The 16,474-nt window shown below is 45.5% G+C and overlaps 1 protein-coding gene across 4 annotated transcripts in view; it reads left to right on the top strand.

Annotated features, from left to right (window-relative positions):
* Window positions 1–16,474, top strand: part of LEPR (leptin receptor) — a 114,490-nt gene that overhangs the window by 51,051 nt on the left and 46,965 nt on the right. For all 4 annotated transcript variants that reach the window (XM_033916723.1, XM_033916721.1, XM_033916720.1 and 1 more), the window contains exons 6-7: window positions 2,228–2,373; window positions 5,004–5,139. In XM_033916723.1, the coding sequence (XP_033772614.1) occupies window positions 2,228–2,373; window positions 5,004–5,139 (282 nt within the window). The remainder of the gene's footprint in view (window positions 1–2,227; window positions 2,374–5,003; window positions 5,140–16,474) is intronic.

Here is a 16,474-nt window from a genome sequence, read left to right as displayed (position 1 = left end):
CAGAGAAACTCAAACAAATCTGTTGTTCAAAGTTGTTAAATCACAAGACAATTGTGAAAAATTGCAAGAGGATCTTGTGAGATTGGGAGACTGAGCATCAAAATGGCAGATGATGTTTAATGCAAGCAAGTGTAAAGTGATGCTTGTAGGAAAGAGGAACTCAAATTATAGCTTCATGATGCCGGGCTCCATGTTAGGAGATACTGCCCAAGAAAAGGATTTAGATGTTATCGTTGAGGATGCATTGAAACCCTAAGCTCAATGTGTGGCAGTGGCTAAGAAAGCAAATAGAATGTTAGGAATTATCAGGAAAGGAATGGAAAACAAAGATGAAAATGTTATAATGCCCTTTTATTGCTCTATGGTACGGCCACACCTCAAATACTGTGTGCAATGCTGGTCGCTGTATTTCAAAAAAGATATAGCCGAATTAGAAAAGTTATAGAGACGGGCAAAGGAAATGATAAAAGGGATGGATGAGGAAAGGTTAAAGCAACTAGGCTCTTCAGTTTGGAGAAGAGATGGCTCAGGGGTGATATGATAGAGGTCTATAAAATACTGAGTGGAGTGGAAAGGGTAGATGTGAGTCGCTTGTTCACTTTTTCCAAAAATATTAGTAGTAGATTTAAAACAGACTGGAGAAGATTTTTCTTCACACAACGTGTAATTAAACTCTGTGTTAAAATCATTTAGCTTAGCGGGGTTTAAAAAAGGTTTGGATAATTTCATAAAAGAGAAGTCCCTAGGCTTTTATTGAGATGGCTTGGGATAATCCACTGCTTATTCGTAGGATAAGCAGTATAAAATCTGTTTTATTCCATGGGATCTTGCCAAGTAATGGTGACCTGGGCTGGCCACTGTTGGAAACAGGCTAGTGGGCTTGATGGACCTTCGGTCTGTCCCAGTATGGCAATTCTTATGTTCTTATGAAACTGTGGAGCTGAGGAGAGGCTTGGGTGGGTCAGCAGCAACAGAAGAAGAGGGGCTGGATTAGGAACAGTGACTGTTTTCTATTCTTTTCAGGCTCACTACCTCCCTTTCTCTTCCCTGCAGGCTGCTTGGAAGGAAGAGAATAGAGCTGAGTGCCTATGCTGCACTGGAGTACAATAAATTGAGTAACAGTGTTCCAGGCCATTCCCTCTCAAATTAAGCCCTAGGAAGGACATTGGCAAGCTCCCACTTACACACATTGCATAGGTGCATTGCTACCACATTTACGAGAAGTGCTTGGATTTACACCAGCAACCTGGCTGGTATAAGTGAGGGTGCCTAAATGTTAAGTGTGGCATTGTTTCCGGTTTATGCTTGTATTCTATACGAGATCCTAAGCACCTAGGTAGAGAATGACACGGTGACAAAATTCATCACCATCCCCGTCCCCGCGGATAACCGCGAGAAATAATCCCATGTTATTTTTTAGTGTCTATTTCAACCTCAGTCCTTCTACACCAGCATTCTTCAAAGCAAAGCTTGCGGGTCAGTGATTGTGGCCATTCATACTCTGATTCTTATGTGAGCCAAGAATAATGAAGCCATTGTGACATCACTGATGTGATTGGCTCTTAGGCACTGGTGGAATGAGGCATTATGACATCACAATATCTGCTCTGGATACCAGAGACTGTCATTCTGTAGTGTCTGTTTCAACCTCAGTCCTTCTACACCAGCATTCTTCAAAGCAAAGCTTGCGGGTCAGTGGTTGTGGCCATTCATACTCTGATTCTTCCCTCTCTCCTTAAAGATGGTTTCCCGCGGTTATCCGCGGGGACGGGAACGGTGATGAATTTTGTCACCGTGTCATTCTCTACACCTAGGTTCTTTTATAGAACAGGTTCCAACTAAATGCTGTCCTGTTTGGGGGGGGCCTAGGAGCTCCACCCTAGCCTCAGCGGAATCCTGTGGCACCTCTCATGAACTTCCGATTCACCCACCCACCTCCTCCCGGGGCTGTAGTTTTAAATCTTTGGGCAGCAGCCTGCCCTCAGAAGTAGAATGAAAGGTTCCAGGACAGGCCTACTCATTGATGCTGCGTGGCGGATGCCTGAAGATGTAAGGTAGAACGCTGGGAAGTGGGGGGGAGGGGGGGACCAATTTTTGGGGAGACCATGGCCCCTGTGGCCTCCCCTATTCCAACACCTGTGCTTCTTCCACAGGTGCCCAGGTATAGAATTTCTCCCATTAAGATGAGTAAATCCAGTTTTAGTTTCTCTTTTTTCTTGTTTAACAGTGAAGCCCAATCCTCCATTTAACCTACGGATGGAAATCACAGAAAAAGGTGAACTAAAACTGTGCTGGAGCAACCCTGAGCCAGTGCCATATGAGCTTCAGTATGAAGTGAAACTTTTGGTAAATTCTACAGAAAATGTTTGGCAGGTAATTTTCACATGTTGTTAAAATGATCTGTAGAGATGAATATCACAAGAGCTTTTCGGGGATAAAGTTAGTAATAACTTCACTTACAGCAGTGGTCTCAAACTCGCAGCCCGCCAGGTACTATTTTGAGGCCCTCGGTATGTTTATCATAATCAAAAAGGTAAAATAAAACAGTTTCTTGATTATGTGTCTCTTTAGCTATAAATTACAATATTATTATTAAGACTTAGCCAAAAGGAAAGATTTATAAACTATAAAGAGTTTTGCATCATGCAAAATTGTCACTTCTTTAATAAAACATTAACTATTTTTTTCTGAGGCCCTCCAAGTACCGACAAACCCAAAATGTGGCCCTGAAAGGGTTTGAGTTTGAGACCACTGACTTACAGTGACATACTATTAGATATTGAGCGTGCCATACTAAAGCAGGGCTTGACAAAGTTTTTTAGGATCTAGGAGCCAGGGTGTCAGGTCAAAAGCGCGCCGGGACAAAGGTGCGCGCAGACAATTGAGCGCAGTGCGGAGGTGCGCGCCGCAGAAAATTACTGTTTTTAGGGCTCTGACGGGGGGCGTGGGGGGGGAAACCCCCCCCACTTTACTTAATAGAGATCGCGCCGCGTTGCGGGGGCGTTGTGGGGGGGTTTTGGGGAGTTGTAAGCCCCACATTTTACTGAAAACTTCACTTTTTCCCTGTTTTTAGGGAAAAAGTTAAGTTTACAGTAAAAGGTGGAGGGTTACAACCCCCCAAACCCCCCACAACGCCGGCGCGATCTCTATTAAGTAAACTGGGGGGGCTCCCCAACAAAAAACCCCGTCGGAGCCCCTAAAAACTGTAATTTTCTTCGGCGCGCGCCTCCATCTTGCGCTTAGTTGTCGGCGCGCGCCTTTGTCTTTCGCGGTGTTGTCTATGAACCAGGAGCCAGACATGCCACAAGTAGTGATATCGGATAGTGCGGGTTTAGAAATATTTTAAAGAAAGAACAAAAGACTGGAATTTGTGCACATTTAAGATTGCAGAGTCATATGCTCAAGGCGATGCACATCCAGCTGTTTAACAAAGTAGCAGAGAAGGAGCAGATAGGAGAGAACTGCTCTCCCCTTCGCCCACCCAACCCAGCCTATCATCTGGCAATGGAGAGAAGCTTTAGGCTGGGGTGGGTGGGGTAGGGGTACCAGACGTCCGGATTTCCAGGGACATGTCCTCTTTTGGAGGACATGTTCGGGGGTCCGGACGGCTTTTCAAAACCTGGCACCTTGCCCGGGTTTTGAAAAGCCTCCCTCAAAATCGCTGTCGGGCAGGACAACGTGATGCCAGCACACACATGCACTTGGCATCATGGCATCATATATGCGCATGGGCGGATTCCCTCCTACCCGACCAGAGCAGGTAGCATGGGGGCATGGCTGGGGCAGGGCTAGGGCAGGGTTGGGGGCAGGACTGGAGCATGATGGGGCGGGGATGAGTGGAACTGAGCGGCCCTGGGGGGGCAGGTCTAAGGGGTCTGGATTTTCCAAACGGAAAATATGGTAACCCTATGGTGGGGCATTGGGAAAGAACTCAAAGCTGCAGCTAGTAAGGGTAGGTGGGAAACTGCACCCACCTACCTATCCCCAAAAGCAGCAGCCTTAGCCTTTTTCCATTGCCCACCTGCCCCCAGCAGCTGCAGCTGGCTGGTGCTTTAAAAGCAAGAATGGGAGAGGAGCAGCTCCAGACCTGTGCCCAGTGGAACATTCATTTGGAAGCATCTGGAGGACTGAGAGCTGGAGGTGAGGGTTGTTGTACAGGAATATGGGCGGGGTGTTCAAAAAAGAGGCAAAGTTAAGACCTGTCCTGAATCTAACACCCTAGTGGTTGGCTCCATGGGTGCTTTTGCAATTTAACCCTTTAATTGGCAGATGGTGAAATGGCTGCTTTACGAAACTTGACGTTGAATGAGAGCAATAGTGCCAAGGCAGAGCTCCCATAAGAGCCATAGAAGACACATGTTGCTTCTGAGCAACAATATCAAATAAAGGGCTAAACAAACTGTGGAATCGATGTTGTAGATGACAAATTTTATTAAAACAAATAAAAAATAGTCAATATAACTAAAAGCCGCTATATGTATAAAAATGCACACGTGATGCAAAATATACACATATGTAGAGCAAATGCACTGATGTGCAATAATGCAACTTACCCCCTCTTTTACGACACTGCGATAGCAGTTTCTAGCGGGGGAGCCGTGCTGAATGGCCCGCACGGCTCCCGACGCTCATAGGAACACAGTGAGCATCAGGAGCAGTGCGGCTCCCCGCGCTAGAAACTGCTATCGCAGTGTCGTAAAAGGAAGGCCTCCTTTTACGAAACTGGGGGAACCTACAAAAATACCCCATTTTTTTCTTTATGAGATAATTCATAGATTGATGGCAGATTTCCGCAGAAACCTGACCTAGGAATTGTTCCCTTTATTTCAACGTAGCAGTGACCAATACTGCCATTAAACCACTGGCCTGGCCCAACAGCTCTGAAGGAAAAAAAAACCCCACAGGGCTATTCAGTGGAAAACAAATTAGTGCTTTGGATCTTGAATAAAATAATTGCAATTTGACATTTCTAAGACGTTTGACTATGTTGCATTGTTTTTCAGATTGTTGAAGAAACCTCTGTGATCATAGATAATAGGCGGCTTGGCTCTTCATACTTAGTTCAAGTGCGTTGCAGAAGGCTTCACGGACCAGGATTCTGGAGTGACTGGAGTAGCCTTTATGATGTACATTCACAAGGTATGTTGTTCCTGTCACATTAGTATTGGTAGATTTTAGTGGATTTATGGTGCATATTGTGATGCACTCATAAGAACTGCCATTTCCGGATCAGACCTGCGGTCCATCAAGTCCGGCGATCCACACACACGGAGGCCCAGCCAGGTGTACACCTGGCGTAATTTTAGTCACCCATATCCCTCTATGCCTCTCGTAAGGAGATGTGCATCTAGTTTGCTTTTAAATCCTAGAACGGTGGATTCCGCAATAACCTCCTCTGGGAGAGCATTCCAGGTGTCTACCACTCGCTGCGTGAAGCAGAACTTCCTGGACTTGTCCCCCCCTTAGCTTCAGTCCATGTCCTTTTGTCCATGTCACAATCTCAGCTCTGGAATGTTGCTACTCTTTGGGATTCCGGAATCTTGCTATTCATAAGAACATAAGAACTACCATCTCCGGATCAGACCTGTGGTCCATCAAGTCTGGCGATCCACATACAGAGAGGCCCAGCCAGGTGTACACCTGGTGTAATTTTAGTCACCCATATCCCTCTATGCCTCTCGTAAGGAGATGTACATCTAGTTTGCTTTTAAATCCTAGAACGGTGGATTCCGCAATAACCTCCTCCGGGAGAGCATTCCAGGTGTCCACCACTCTTTGCGTGAAGCAGAACTTCCTGATATTTGTCCTGGACTTGTCCCCCCCTTAGCTTCAGTCCATGTCCTCTTGTCCGTGTCACATTGCACTTTATAAATAATTTTTTTTCCTGCTCTATTTTGTCGATTCCTTTCAGTATTTTGAAAGTCTCGATCGTATCCCCTCGCAGTCTCCTTTTCTCAAGGGAAAACAATCCCCGTCTCTTAAGTCATACCTCGTATTCCAAGTTCTCCATAGCTTTTATTAGCTTCGTTGCTCGTCTCTGCACCCTCTCCAGCAGTTTTATATCCTTCTTTAGGTTGGGAGACCAATGTTGGACACAGTATTCCAAGTGTGGTCTGACCATTGCTCTATAACACAGGTGTCAAAGTCGGTCCTCGAGGGCCAGAATACAGTCGGGTTTTCAGGATTTCCCCAATGAATCTGCATGAGATCTATTTGCATTCACTGCTTTCAATGCATATTCATTGGGGAAATCCAGAAAACCCGACTGGATTCTGGCCCTCGAGGAGGGACTTTGACACCCCTGCTCTATAAGGTGGCATTATAACTTTCTCCTATCTACTCGTGATTCCGGAAAAAGGAAAACTCAACACCACGCAGAGCAGAACAACTAAGAACAAGTGGGGAAGGGACTGTACCCATCAACCTCTGTAACAATTACAATTTATTGAAAATACTCATTAAAATATTTCATGCCTGGAGCCATTCTACAATCTTTTTATACCTGGCAGCAAAATGGTGGAATCCTTTACTAACACAATTAAGGAGTACCCCCCTCTTAATAAAACTTTCATAAATGCCTACAATCCTGTTTGGAAAATATCTTACTTCTTCCCACAAACAACAGGCTATGACAGGGGTAGGCAATTCTGGTCCTTGAGAGCCGGAGCCAGGTCAGGTTTTCAGGATATCCACAATGAATATGTATGAGATGGATTTGCATGCACTACCTCCTTGAGATGCAAATCTATTTCATGCATATGTATTGTGGATATCCTGAAAACCTGACCTGGCTCCGGCTCTCGAGGACTGGAATTGCCTACCCTGGGCTATGACCAACAGAAGCCTAACAAGACACAAACTACCACTCCATCTTGATAGATGATCAAGCTCTCTACATACCTATCACCCCACTAACCAGAAAAGTGCCACTCATACCAGAACCTGTATTGTCAAGATGACAACACTGGAAATGATCAATCTTCGCTTCAAATCATATATTATAATCATAAGCCTACAAGAACACAAACCAAGATATCTATGTCATGAACCCTAATGAAATAATGTAAATCCTGGACATGACCATGCTCTTCTAAAACGTAAATTGACTTAAATGCCTTCTGGGGCATATTAGCGGTTCATAAATACTCATGTAATGTAATGTAACTTCAGATTCTAACGGATTGGATATGAAGGCATGACTTAGTCCCCCAAGCAGTCTCATCCCCATGGCAGTCAGCATTGCTTTTTCAGCTGCTGGCACTCTTCCCCCAATCCTCTTGTGCATGCTTATTTTAATTGGCACCCCTGCACGTGTGCATGGGAGATACTGGTTGAACTGAGCATGCAAGTGTGTGTGTGGGGGGGGGGGGGAGGGACAGTGCCAGTGCTGGTGATTGGAAATGCACTGCTGAGGGGGGATGAGATTGCTTCGGGGACTTCAGAAAGAATTCCTCAGCTGGCAGTACCTGGGGATTCCCGCTAGCCAAGGTATTTATTTTTTACTGCTTCGGAGGGGGGGGGGGGGGTAGGAGAGATAAAGAGGAAATGTGTGTGTCATCCCCATCCAGTCTACCCTCAGACCCACCCAAAAACTGAGGTCTTATGTTCTTCTGGAGAACAGAGAACAGCAGGGCACTGGGCAATTTGCTGGGCTTCTTCAATAGAAGCTACACCCCTGCAAACCTGTTTAATAGTAAGTGTTATACCTTTATCTGATATTACTATCTCACAGAGAGCTCCAATGATGTACACTTCTTTAATAATAAAATATAAACATGTAATATCAAGAAATTCTTAGAAATATTCTGTTTATTTTGATTCTTTAATTGGCTGACCTTTTCCAAACCTCTAATTTTGAACAGGAAGTACCTTCTGCTTAAAAAATAAACAAGTTAAAATGAATATTTCCATTGGGCTTAACAGAGTACACTTTTTTTGCTGGAACTCTGGAAGGGACTGTAACTGCCTGCCTTAATCAGATTTCATTTTTCAAGCTGCTCATATGGTGGACATATGTGGCATGCTGGCAAGATATTTATTTCTAGCACAGAGAAATCTAGTCAAGGGGAACTCTCTCTCTCTCTTAGACAGCTGTGAGGATATGAGCTATCCAGTGCATATTAAATTCTTGACCTAAACTTTAAGTACTAGGTCGTTACATATGATAAATGTTAGCTTTGTGTAAGATAGCAGGTCCTACAAGGGTACAGTGGGAGCTGGCCGGGATATTATTGTTTGTGTTTCAAGTAGTTGGTTGTAATGGCAAGAATATTACACACATTCAAAATGATATTTTTATGAAGATCTACAATGCCTAAACTACTTCTTATGCCACCTGTGTATCAGTGTGTGGTGCAGTGGTTAAAGCTACAGCCTCAGCACCCTGAGGTTGTGGGTTCAAGCCCATGCTGCTCCCTTTGACCCTGGGCAAGTCACTTAATTCTCAATTGCCTCATAGATTGTGAGTAGACAGGGAAAAACGCTTGAGCACCTGAATAAATTAATGTAAACCATTCTGAGCCCCCCTGGGAGAGCACTATTGAAAAATGAATAAATAGTATGAAAAGTTTCAGCCTCTGATAACCAGAGCTGGTATTGTGACATCACAATGCCTAAGAGCCAACCTCATCAGTGATGTCACAATGGCTTGATTGTCCTATGGTTGGCTCACTTTTACTACGTTTTGATTTCAAGAGTGGCGCAGTGGTTAAAGTTACAGCCTCAGCACTCTGAGATTGTGGGTTCAAACCCATGCTGCTCCCTGTGACCCTGGGCAAGTCCTTTAATCCTCAATTGCCCCAAATAGATTGTGAGCAGACAGGGAAAACCGTTCTGAGCTCCTCTGGAAGAACGGTGTAGAAAAATAAATAAATATAGTCATTGCATTGATTTTGTTATTATAGCTATTTTATACAACCTCTCATCTCAGCTTCATCCTGTCCCGTTCCAAGACTGCTATATGATATCATATCGTACCATACTATACAGTTTCTTATATCCCACAATTTTCTGCCAGGAATCATTGTGGTTTACAATTTAGTTACAGGACATACAGTTGACATTACAGCAAAGTTTTCAGATCTTAGATAGGTGGGTTTCAAGGAGTTAAAGAGAGAAGAGATGTGTCTTTAGCATGAGAACCAGAAATTCAGATTTCCTGGAACAGTGGGACTGAGATGAAGTTGTACATGACATGTTCATCTCATTTCTATCACCGGCAATAGTGACATCAGTATTAATGCCTAGTTAGATTCATTACATCGTTTTGTGTGTATGAATGTGTTTACATCCAAAGATTTTACATATTATTTAAAAATAGCTGAACCACTAATCGGTTTCATATACCTACAACCAGTGGCGTAGAGAGGGATGGTGGCACCTGGCATAGCCATACCATGCACTCCCCCACTCTTCCCCGCTGCTTGGGCGCCCCCCCCCCTCCCTCCCCGTGTACCTCTTGAAATGTTCGCCGGCGTGAGAATCATCTTCCACCAGCTGCTCGCACTGGTTGTGGCTCCCTTCTGACATCGCATCTTGGTCCTGATGTCAGAAGGGAGCCGAGGCTGGCACAAGCAGCAAGTGGAAGATGATGCTCAAGCTCGTGAACATTTTAAAGAAGTTTTCAAGTTTTTATTAAAATTTGATTTGATCACTTATCTTGTTTTACTAAGCGAAATACAATTGATTTAAAAAAAAAAAAGCATAAAAAGACATACAATTACAATTTAAGAACTGAACATAAAATAAACTAAACAGACACACAAACAAACTAGTACAAAAAGGTAGAGGTGGTAGAACTACAATCTAGTTTTTAAGGGCCAAAGAACATAGTAACATAGTAGATGACGGCAGATAAAGACCCAAATGGTCCATCCATTCAATTTAAATTTTTTTAATTTTTTCTTCTTAGCTATTTCTGGGCAAGAATCCAAAGCTCTAAGTAACATATATGGAATCCAAAGCATATATGGAAGCACACGTAAAGTTTAAGTTCGCCTGCCTCTGCTTTAAAGTACTATACAGACTAGCCCCTAAATACATAACTGACCTTTTCTCTTTCTCAGCCAACAGACACAAGAGAAGCTCACATTTGAACTTCGTTTCCCCCCCCCAGTTAGAGGATGTAAACTAAAAAAACACCATGAACTTTCTCTCACATCAGGCAGCATTATGGGGTAAAGATCTAGAACAATTGCTTTCGCCCACTACTTATCAGGTATTCAGGAAGCGCCTAAAAACACATCTGTTCCTGAAATATCTAGACAGCTGACCTGTACATCTCTTTCTCCTCAATAACGGTTCTCTTGATCTATCAACCACTTGCTTTCACCTCTTTTAAGTTCAATCAATTTCTACCTTCTTTTATAAACCACATAGAACAGTGTTTTTCAACCTTTTTACACCTATGGACCGGCAGAAATAAAATAATTATTCTGTGGACCGGCATCGGTCCATGGTTGAAGAACACTGGGCTAAGTCGTGGGCCAGACCCCGCCCATCTCTTCCCAATCTCCACCCCAGACCCCGCCCCCATAATAGTACTAATTGCACCTTGCACGTCCCGTGCCTCATCTGGAAGCCTTCCCTCTAACGTTGCAATGTCAGAGAGAAGGCTTCCGGTTCAGGCGCAGGATGCCCGTAGGAGCCACTGCCCATGGCTTTGTGCACTGAATCAGTTAGGAAGAGGGAGCTGGCTCGAAGATAACACCGCATCGATTGCACCGTGGACCGGCAGTTGAAGAACACTGTTTTGGGCCTGATGTACGTGCTGGCCCTGTGGACCGGCAGGAAATTTCTGTGGACTGGCACTGGTTCATGGACCGGTGGTTGAAGAACACTGGCATAGAACTTCACGGTACTGCGGTATATAAACTGTTATTATTATTATTATTATATATGGAATCCAAAGCTATTTCTGGGCAAGAATCCAAAGCTCTAAGTAACATATATGGAATCTAAAGCATATATGGGCAAGTAACACATATGGAATTCAAAGCTATTTCTGGGCAAAAATCCAAAGCAAGAAGTAACATATATGGAGAGCACGATGAGGTTTGCTGGCCTTTGCTAAGATAGGTCTTTGCCGTTGATGTTAACTCTAGGTTTCAGTAGTGTGCATCGCCCTGAATCCATGTTGAGAGTAATAATAGCCGTCTACCAGGCTTAGAAATTCAGAAAATTGTGTATTTAACACAGAATTCTACCAGCTTAACTAACCATGATATACCTGCTAATGGCCTTCATGTTGGTATAGAATTTGTGCTCAGTGTGTTAAATTTTGGTGCCTACATTATGTTGCACTCTATGAGTAGAACTGATTGCTAACTATACTCATGCCTTATTTTCAGTACGTATTGTGCTTTTCTTCTAAGCTACAGTTGTATGAGTTGCTGTAACCAAGCCAATGAGTATTACTTATATTCAAGCAGGGGCAGAGACCTCCTTCCTTGTTAGGGGAAGTGTGCATTGGCACATTGGCTTATGATGGAGGTGGAATTAAACAGCTTATTAGGCAGGCAGCCTGTTGCTCAAGGGGAGTCTCTTGAGTATCTAATTCAACAATATACCTCTTCCAGTTCATGTTATTCACTAAACAAAATTCATGAAAAACACTTTCGGTCAGAGACTGTACTTTGTCAAGGGGAAAAGCCACAGATCCCCGCACTCCACCAGAACAAAATCTTGTGGCGGTGCTAGAAAGCGACGTTACTTCATAGGCTGAAAAACCCCGAAGAATTTTTTTTTTTTTTTTTAAGGGGCTGGCAGATTAGAGAGTTGCGCGGGGACAGAAATCCCACCCATCCACGTCCATCCCCGCCAGGATCCTCTCCGCCCCCACCCGTCCCCGTCAGGATCCTCTCCATCCCCACCCGTCCCCGCCAGGATCCTCTCTGTCCCCACCCGTCCCCGTCAGGATCCTCTCCGTCCCCACCCATCCCCGCAAGGAATTACCTCCATCCCTGCCCGTCCCCGCCAGGATCCTCTCCATCCCCACCCATCCCCGCAAGGAATTACCTCCATCCCCGCCCGTCTCCGCCAGGATCCTCTCCGTCCCCACGCATCCCCGCAAGGAATTACCACCATTCCCGCCTGTCTCCGTCAGTACCCTCTCCGTCCCCACCCATCCCCGCTAGGATCCTGTCCATCCCCACCCATCCCCGCAAGGAATTACCTCCATCCCCGCCCGTCCCCGTCAGGATCCTCTCCATCCCCACCCATCGCCGCCAGGATCCTGTCCATCCCCACCCATCCCCGCAAGGAATTACCTCCATCCCTGCCCGTCCCCGCCAGGATCCTCTCCATTCCCATCCATTCCCGCCAGGATCCTCTTCATCCCCACCCATCCCCGCAAGGATCCTCTCCGTCCCCACCCATCCCTGCAAGGAATTACCTCCATCCCCGCCCGTCCCCGCCAGGATCCTCTCCATCCCCACCCGTCCCTGCCAGGATCCTCTCCATCCCCATCTGTCCCCGCCAGGATCTTCTCCATCCCCATCTGTCCCCGCCAGGATCCTCTCCGTCCCCACCCGTCTCCGTCAGGATTCTCTCCGTCCCCACCCATCCCCGCAAGGAATTACCTCCATCCCCGCCCGTCCCCATCAGGATCCTCTCCGTCCCCACCCATCCCTGCAAGGAATTACCTCCATCCCCGCCCGTCCCCGCCAGGATCCTCTCCATCCCCACCCGTCCCTGCCAGGATCCTCTCCATCCCCATCTGTCCCCGCCAGGATCCTCTCCGTCCCCACCCGTCTCCGTCAGGATTCTCTCCGTCCCCACCCATCCCCGCAAGGAATTACCTCCATCCCCGCCCGTCCCCATCAGGATCCTCTCCGTCCCCACCCATCCCTGCAAGGAATTACCTCCATCCTCGCCCGTCCACGCCAGGATCCTCTCCATCCCCACCCGTCCCCGCCAGGATCCTCTCCATTCTCATCCATTCCCGCCAGGATCCTCTTCATCCCCACCCATCCCTGCAAGGATCCTCTCCGTCCCCACCCATCCCTGCCAGGATCCTCTCTCCCCACCCGTCCCCGTCAGGATCCTCTCCGTCCCCACCCGTCCCCGTCAGGATCCTCTCCGTCCCCAACCATCCCCACAAGGAATTACCTCCATCCCCGCCCGTCCCCATAAAAAGCAGCAATTACTTCTGACAGGATCATCAATTCCACAGTTTCTTTTGTGTTTGCGCTGCTGCTTTCCTTGTGGGATCTCTTTGGTGGAACCCTTTTTTGTTTTCTGTTCAGGTAATTAACTTATAAACCCCCTCTTTTACTAAGGCTGACGTGTCCATTATATTATATGGACGAACCATGCTTCCAAAGCCTTCCATCCCTGTGGGAATCCCGTTGGCTAGAGGGGGGTCCCCGTGGGAGTCCCGTGGGCCAGAGGGGGGTCCCCATGGAAGCCCCCTGGGTTGGGGGGATTCCTGCGGGACTCCCGCGGGACCCACGGGCTCTGTCCCCAAGGGCTCTATCTCCATCCCCGTTCTGTCCCTGTCTCATCCCCTACAAGCTCTGGCCTCACCTGTATAAGGCTCAAACACTTACAGAGGTGGGGCAGGGACAGAACTCACAGGGATGAAGATAGATTCTGTGTCATTCTCTACTTGTGACTCTGGGCGAGCCACTTAACATTTTTTTGCCCCATGTAAACCAGTTTGATTGTGTAAACCACATAGAAAAAGCAGTATATCAAGTCCCATTCCTTTATTGTAGGACACTGCAGTCTTCCATTTATATACAGATATTGGAAATTTCATCTATCCTTTCTTTACCTGTCAATTTGCTGTGCACCTGTTCTAGAGTGGATTTCATTTCCCAGTTGATTTATCGCTTGTATTTTGCATTATTTATACTCTAGCTAGACCATGTCAAGGAGCCCAAGCTCATTAGTACATTTCAGAGAGGGCCAGTGGGTGGCTAAGTCCCTAAAATTTATGAGGAAATTATCTCAAGAAATTATTTTCTCATTGGTATGGTGAGAAAGCAGGCTTGAAAAGACGTGGGCACATCTTGGTTTAACCTTTTCTTAAGCTTGCATTGGCAAAAGGTTTCTACTTCTTGACTTTTGATGCCTGTTCAGTGATGGACTCTGAAATTCATTTTAAGAGAGGTCAATACTCATTCATGTTTGCATTACATACATGGATTTTTAAAAAATTTTAAATAAAGCACGAATGCTGCAGTAAGATCACATATTGTTAGAGTTACTATAAATTCACTTAAAGGAGCACTAATGGACTGGCTTTTCCCAATATACTTTCTGCTTGCATTTTACTATTCTTCAGGGTTCTTTAGAAATAAGACACTCAGCAATAGAAATAGAACAAACATGGAAAAAAAAATTTGAAAAAAATCTGTTTAGTTTCGTAACTTCATACAGGGCCCCTTTTACAAAACCCTGGTACAGTAAATGCGATGCAGCCCTATTTTTCTCCAGTACATAATCTCATGTACAGCTTTTTAGAGAGGCATGGACTTACAGCGTTGCATGTATTTAGAGAGACCCGCCAACGAAGTAGAGGAGTAGACTAATGGTTAGATCAGTGGGCTTAGAACCAGGAAAACTCTGTGCAAATTCTTCTGGGGCTTCCTGTGATTTTGGACAATTCTATTAATCCTCCATTGTGTCAGGTACAAATTTAGGGGGTGCCATGTATTTTTAATTTTTTTTTATACTTCTTTATTCATTTTAATACATAGTGCAATATATAGTGCAAACAAATGAACAAACAGATAATATAACATAATGCACTCTATTCCAATCAAATAATATACAGTTATTAGAAACCACCTCCCACCCACCCTCTCCCCCTCCCCTCCTGGATGTGTATAACAGTCTTTCATAAATCAAAGTGAAATAATATTAATATATCATAGCTCACAATATTTTGTTAATGGGCCCCAAATTTCCTTAAATTTATTATGATGTCCTCTCTGTATAAAATAAATGTTTTCAAACTTGTAAATTTGACATACATACTCCCACCAAAAACTATAATTCAAGTTGTCCCAGTTTTTCATTATCATCTGCATGGCCACTCCAGTCGTGATAAGGAGCAATTTATTCTGATTTGCATTTATAGGTTTCTTGGCTACGCCATGTATTAGGAACCCCGATGACGGTGCTGATCACTAATTCTGTTGTGGCAGCTGTAAGCAAGATACTGTTAAAGAATTTAGGTGTAAACCTGCATTTCTGCACACAAAGTTAGTCATGTTCACTTAAGCCAAGTCAATTGGCAGAGAATGGCCAGGTCCAGAGAATGGCCACCCGGATGGTCTCGGGACTCAAGGATCTCCCGCACGAGGAATGGCTGGATAAGTTGCAGCTGTACTCACTCGAGGAACGCAGAGAGAGGGGTGACATGATCGAGACATTCAAGTATCTCACGGGCCGCATCGAGGTGGAAGAAGATATCTTCTTTTTCAAGGGTCCCGCGGCAACAAGGGGGCATCTGTAGAAAATCAGGGGCGGGAAACTGCACGGGGACACCAGGAAATTCTTTTTCACTGAAAGGGTGGTTGATCGCTGGAATAGTCTTCCACTTCAGGTGATTGAGGCCAGCAGCGTGCCTGATTTTAAGGCCAAATGGGATAGACAGTGGGATCTAGTCACAGAGAAAGGTAGGGGAGGGTCATTGGGGTGGGCAGACTAGATGGGCCGTGGCCCTTATCTGCCATCTATTTCTATGTTTCTATGTTTCATCAAACAGCCAAGGGACATTTGCTAGGCCGGCCCACTTCAATAATGCGAGGCGGGCCGGCCTAGCAAAAGCCCCGAGGCTGCCCGGCCTAGCGGATGCTGGACAGGGAGCAGGGAAGGGAAAAAGGGGTACTATGTTTCTATGTTTCTATGTAACTGGGTGTACCTAAGTGCTACATGTCATGTGTGTAACCTACAGTTTTCTGTAATGTACATGAATAAATGGGAGGCGTTGTCATATCCTGCCCATTCTCCACCCCTATGGATGCCCCTCACAATTAAGCACTACCATGCTTGCACACTTCCTTATGAAATGGCACGTAGTGTACATAAGCACTCGAGTGACAGCTATCTCAGCACTTAGGAATTCATGGTGCGCGTAACCACATGTGCGCATGCATGGAATTGCCCTTTTAGATTGTAAGCCTGCTGGGGACAAGAAAAATGCCTACTGAAGTTAAAGATAAGCTCTCCTAGAGCTACAACGGAAACAAAGTAAACTAAGCTAAGGGATCCTTTTACAAAGGCACGTTAGCGGTTTCACACGTGCAATAGCGAGCGCTAACCTGCCGGCCGCACTAGCCGCTACCGCCTCCTCTTGAGCAGGCGGTAGTTTTCCGGCTAGCGCGGAGGTTAGCGCGTGATGAAAAGTCGTGGGCCTTAAAGCTGCTACCGCGGCTTCGTGAAAGGAGCCCTAAGTGCAAAAAAACTAAGCAAAGTAAATCCAAAAACATCTTCCCTCTACCCATATTGCACGAGGCTTTGTGTT

Source organism: Geotrypetes seraphini, chromosome 12 (genome assembly GCF_902459505.1).
Source record: "Geotrypetes seraphini chromosome 12, aGeoSer1.1, whole genome shotgun sequence".
Lineage (NCBI taxonomy): Eukaryota > Metazoa > Chordata > Amphibia > Gymnophiona > Dermophiidae > Geotrypetes > Geotrypetes seraphini.
The sequence above is the reverse complement of the archived record's forward strand: the minus strand, read 5'-3'. Positions and strand labels throughout refer to the sequence as shown.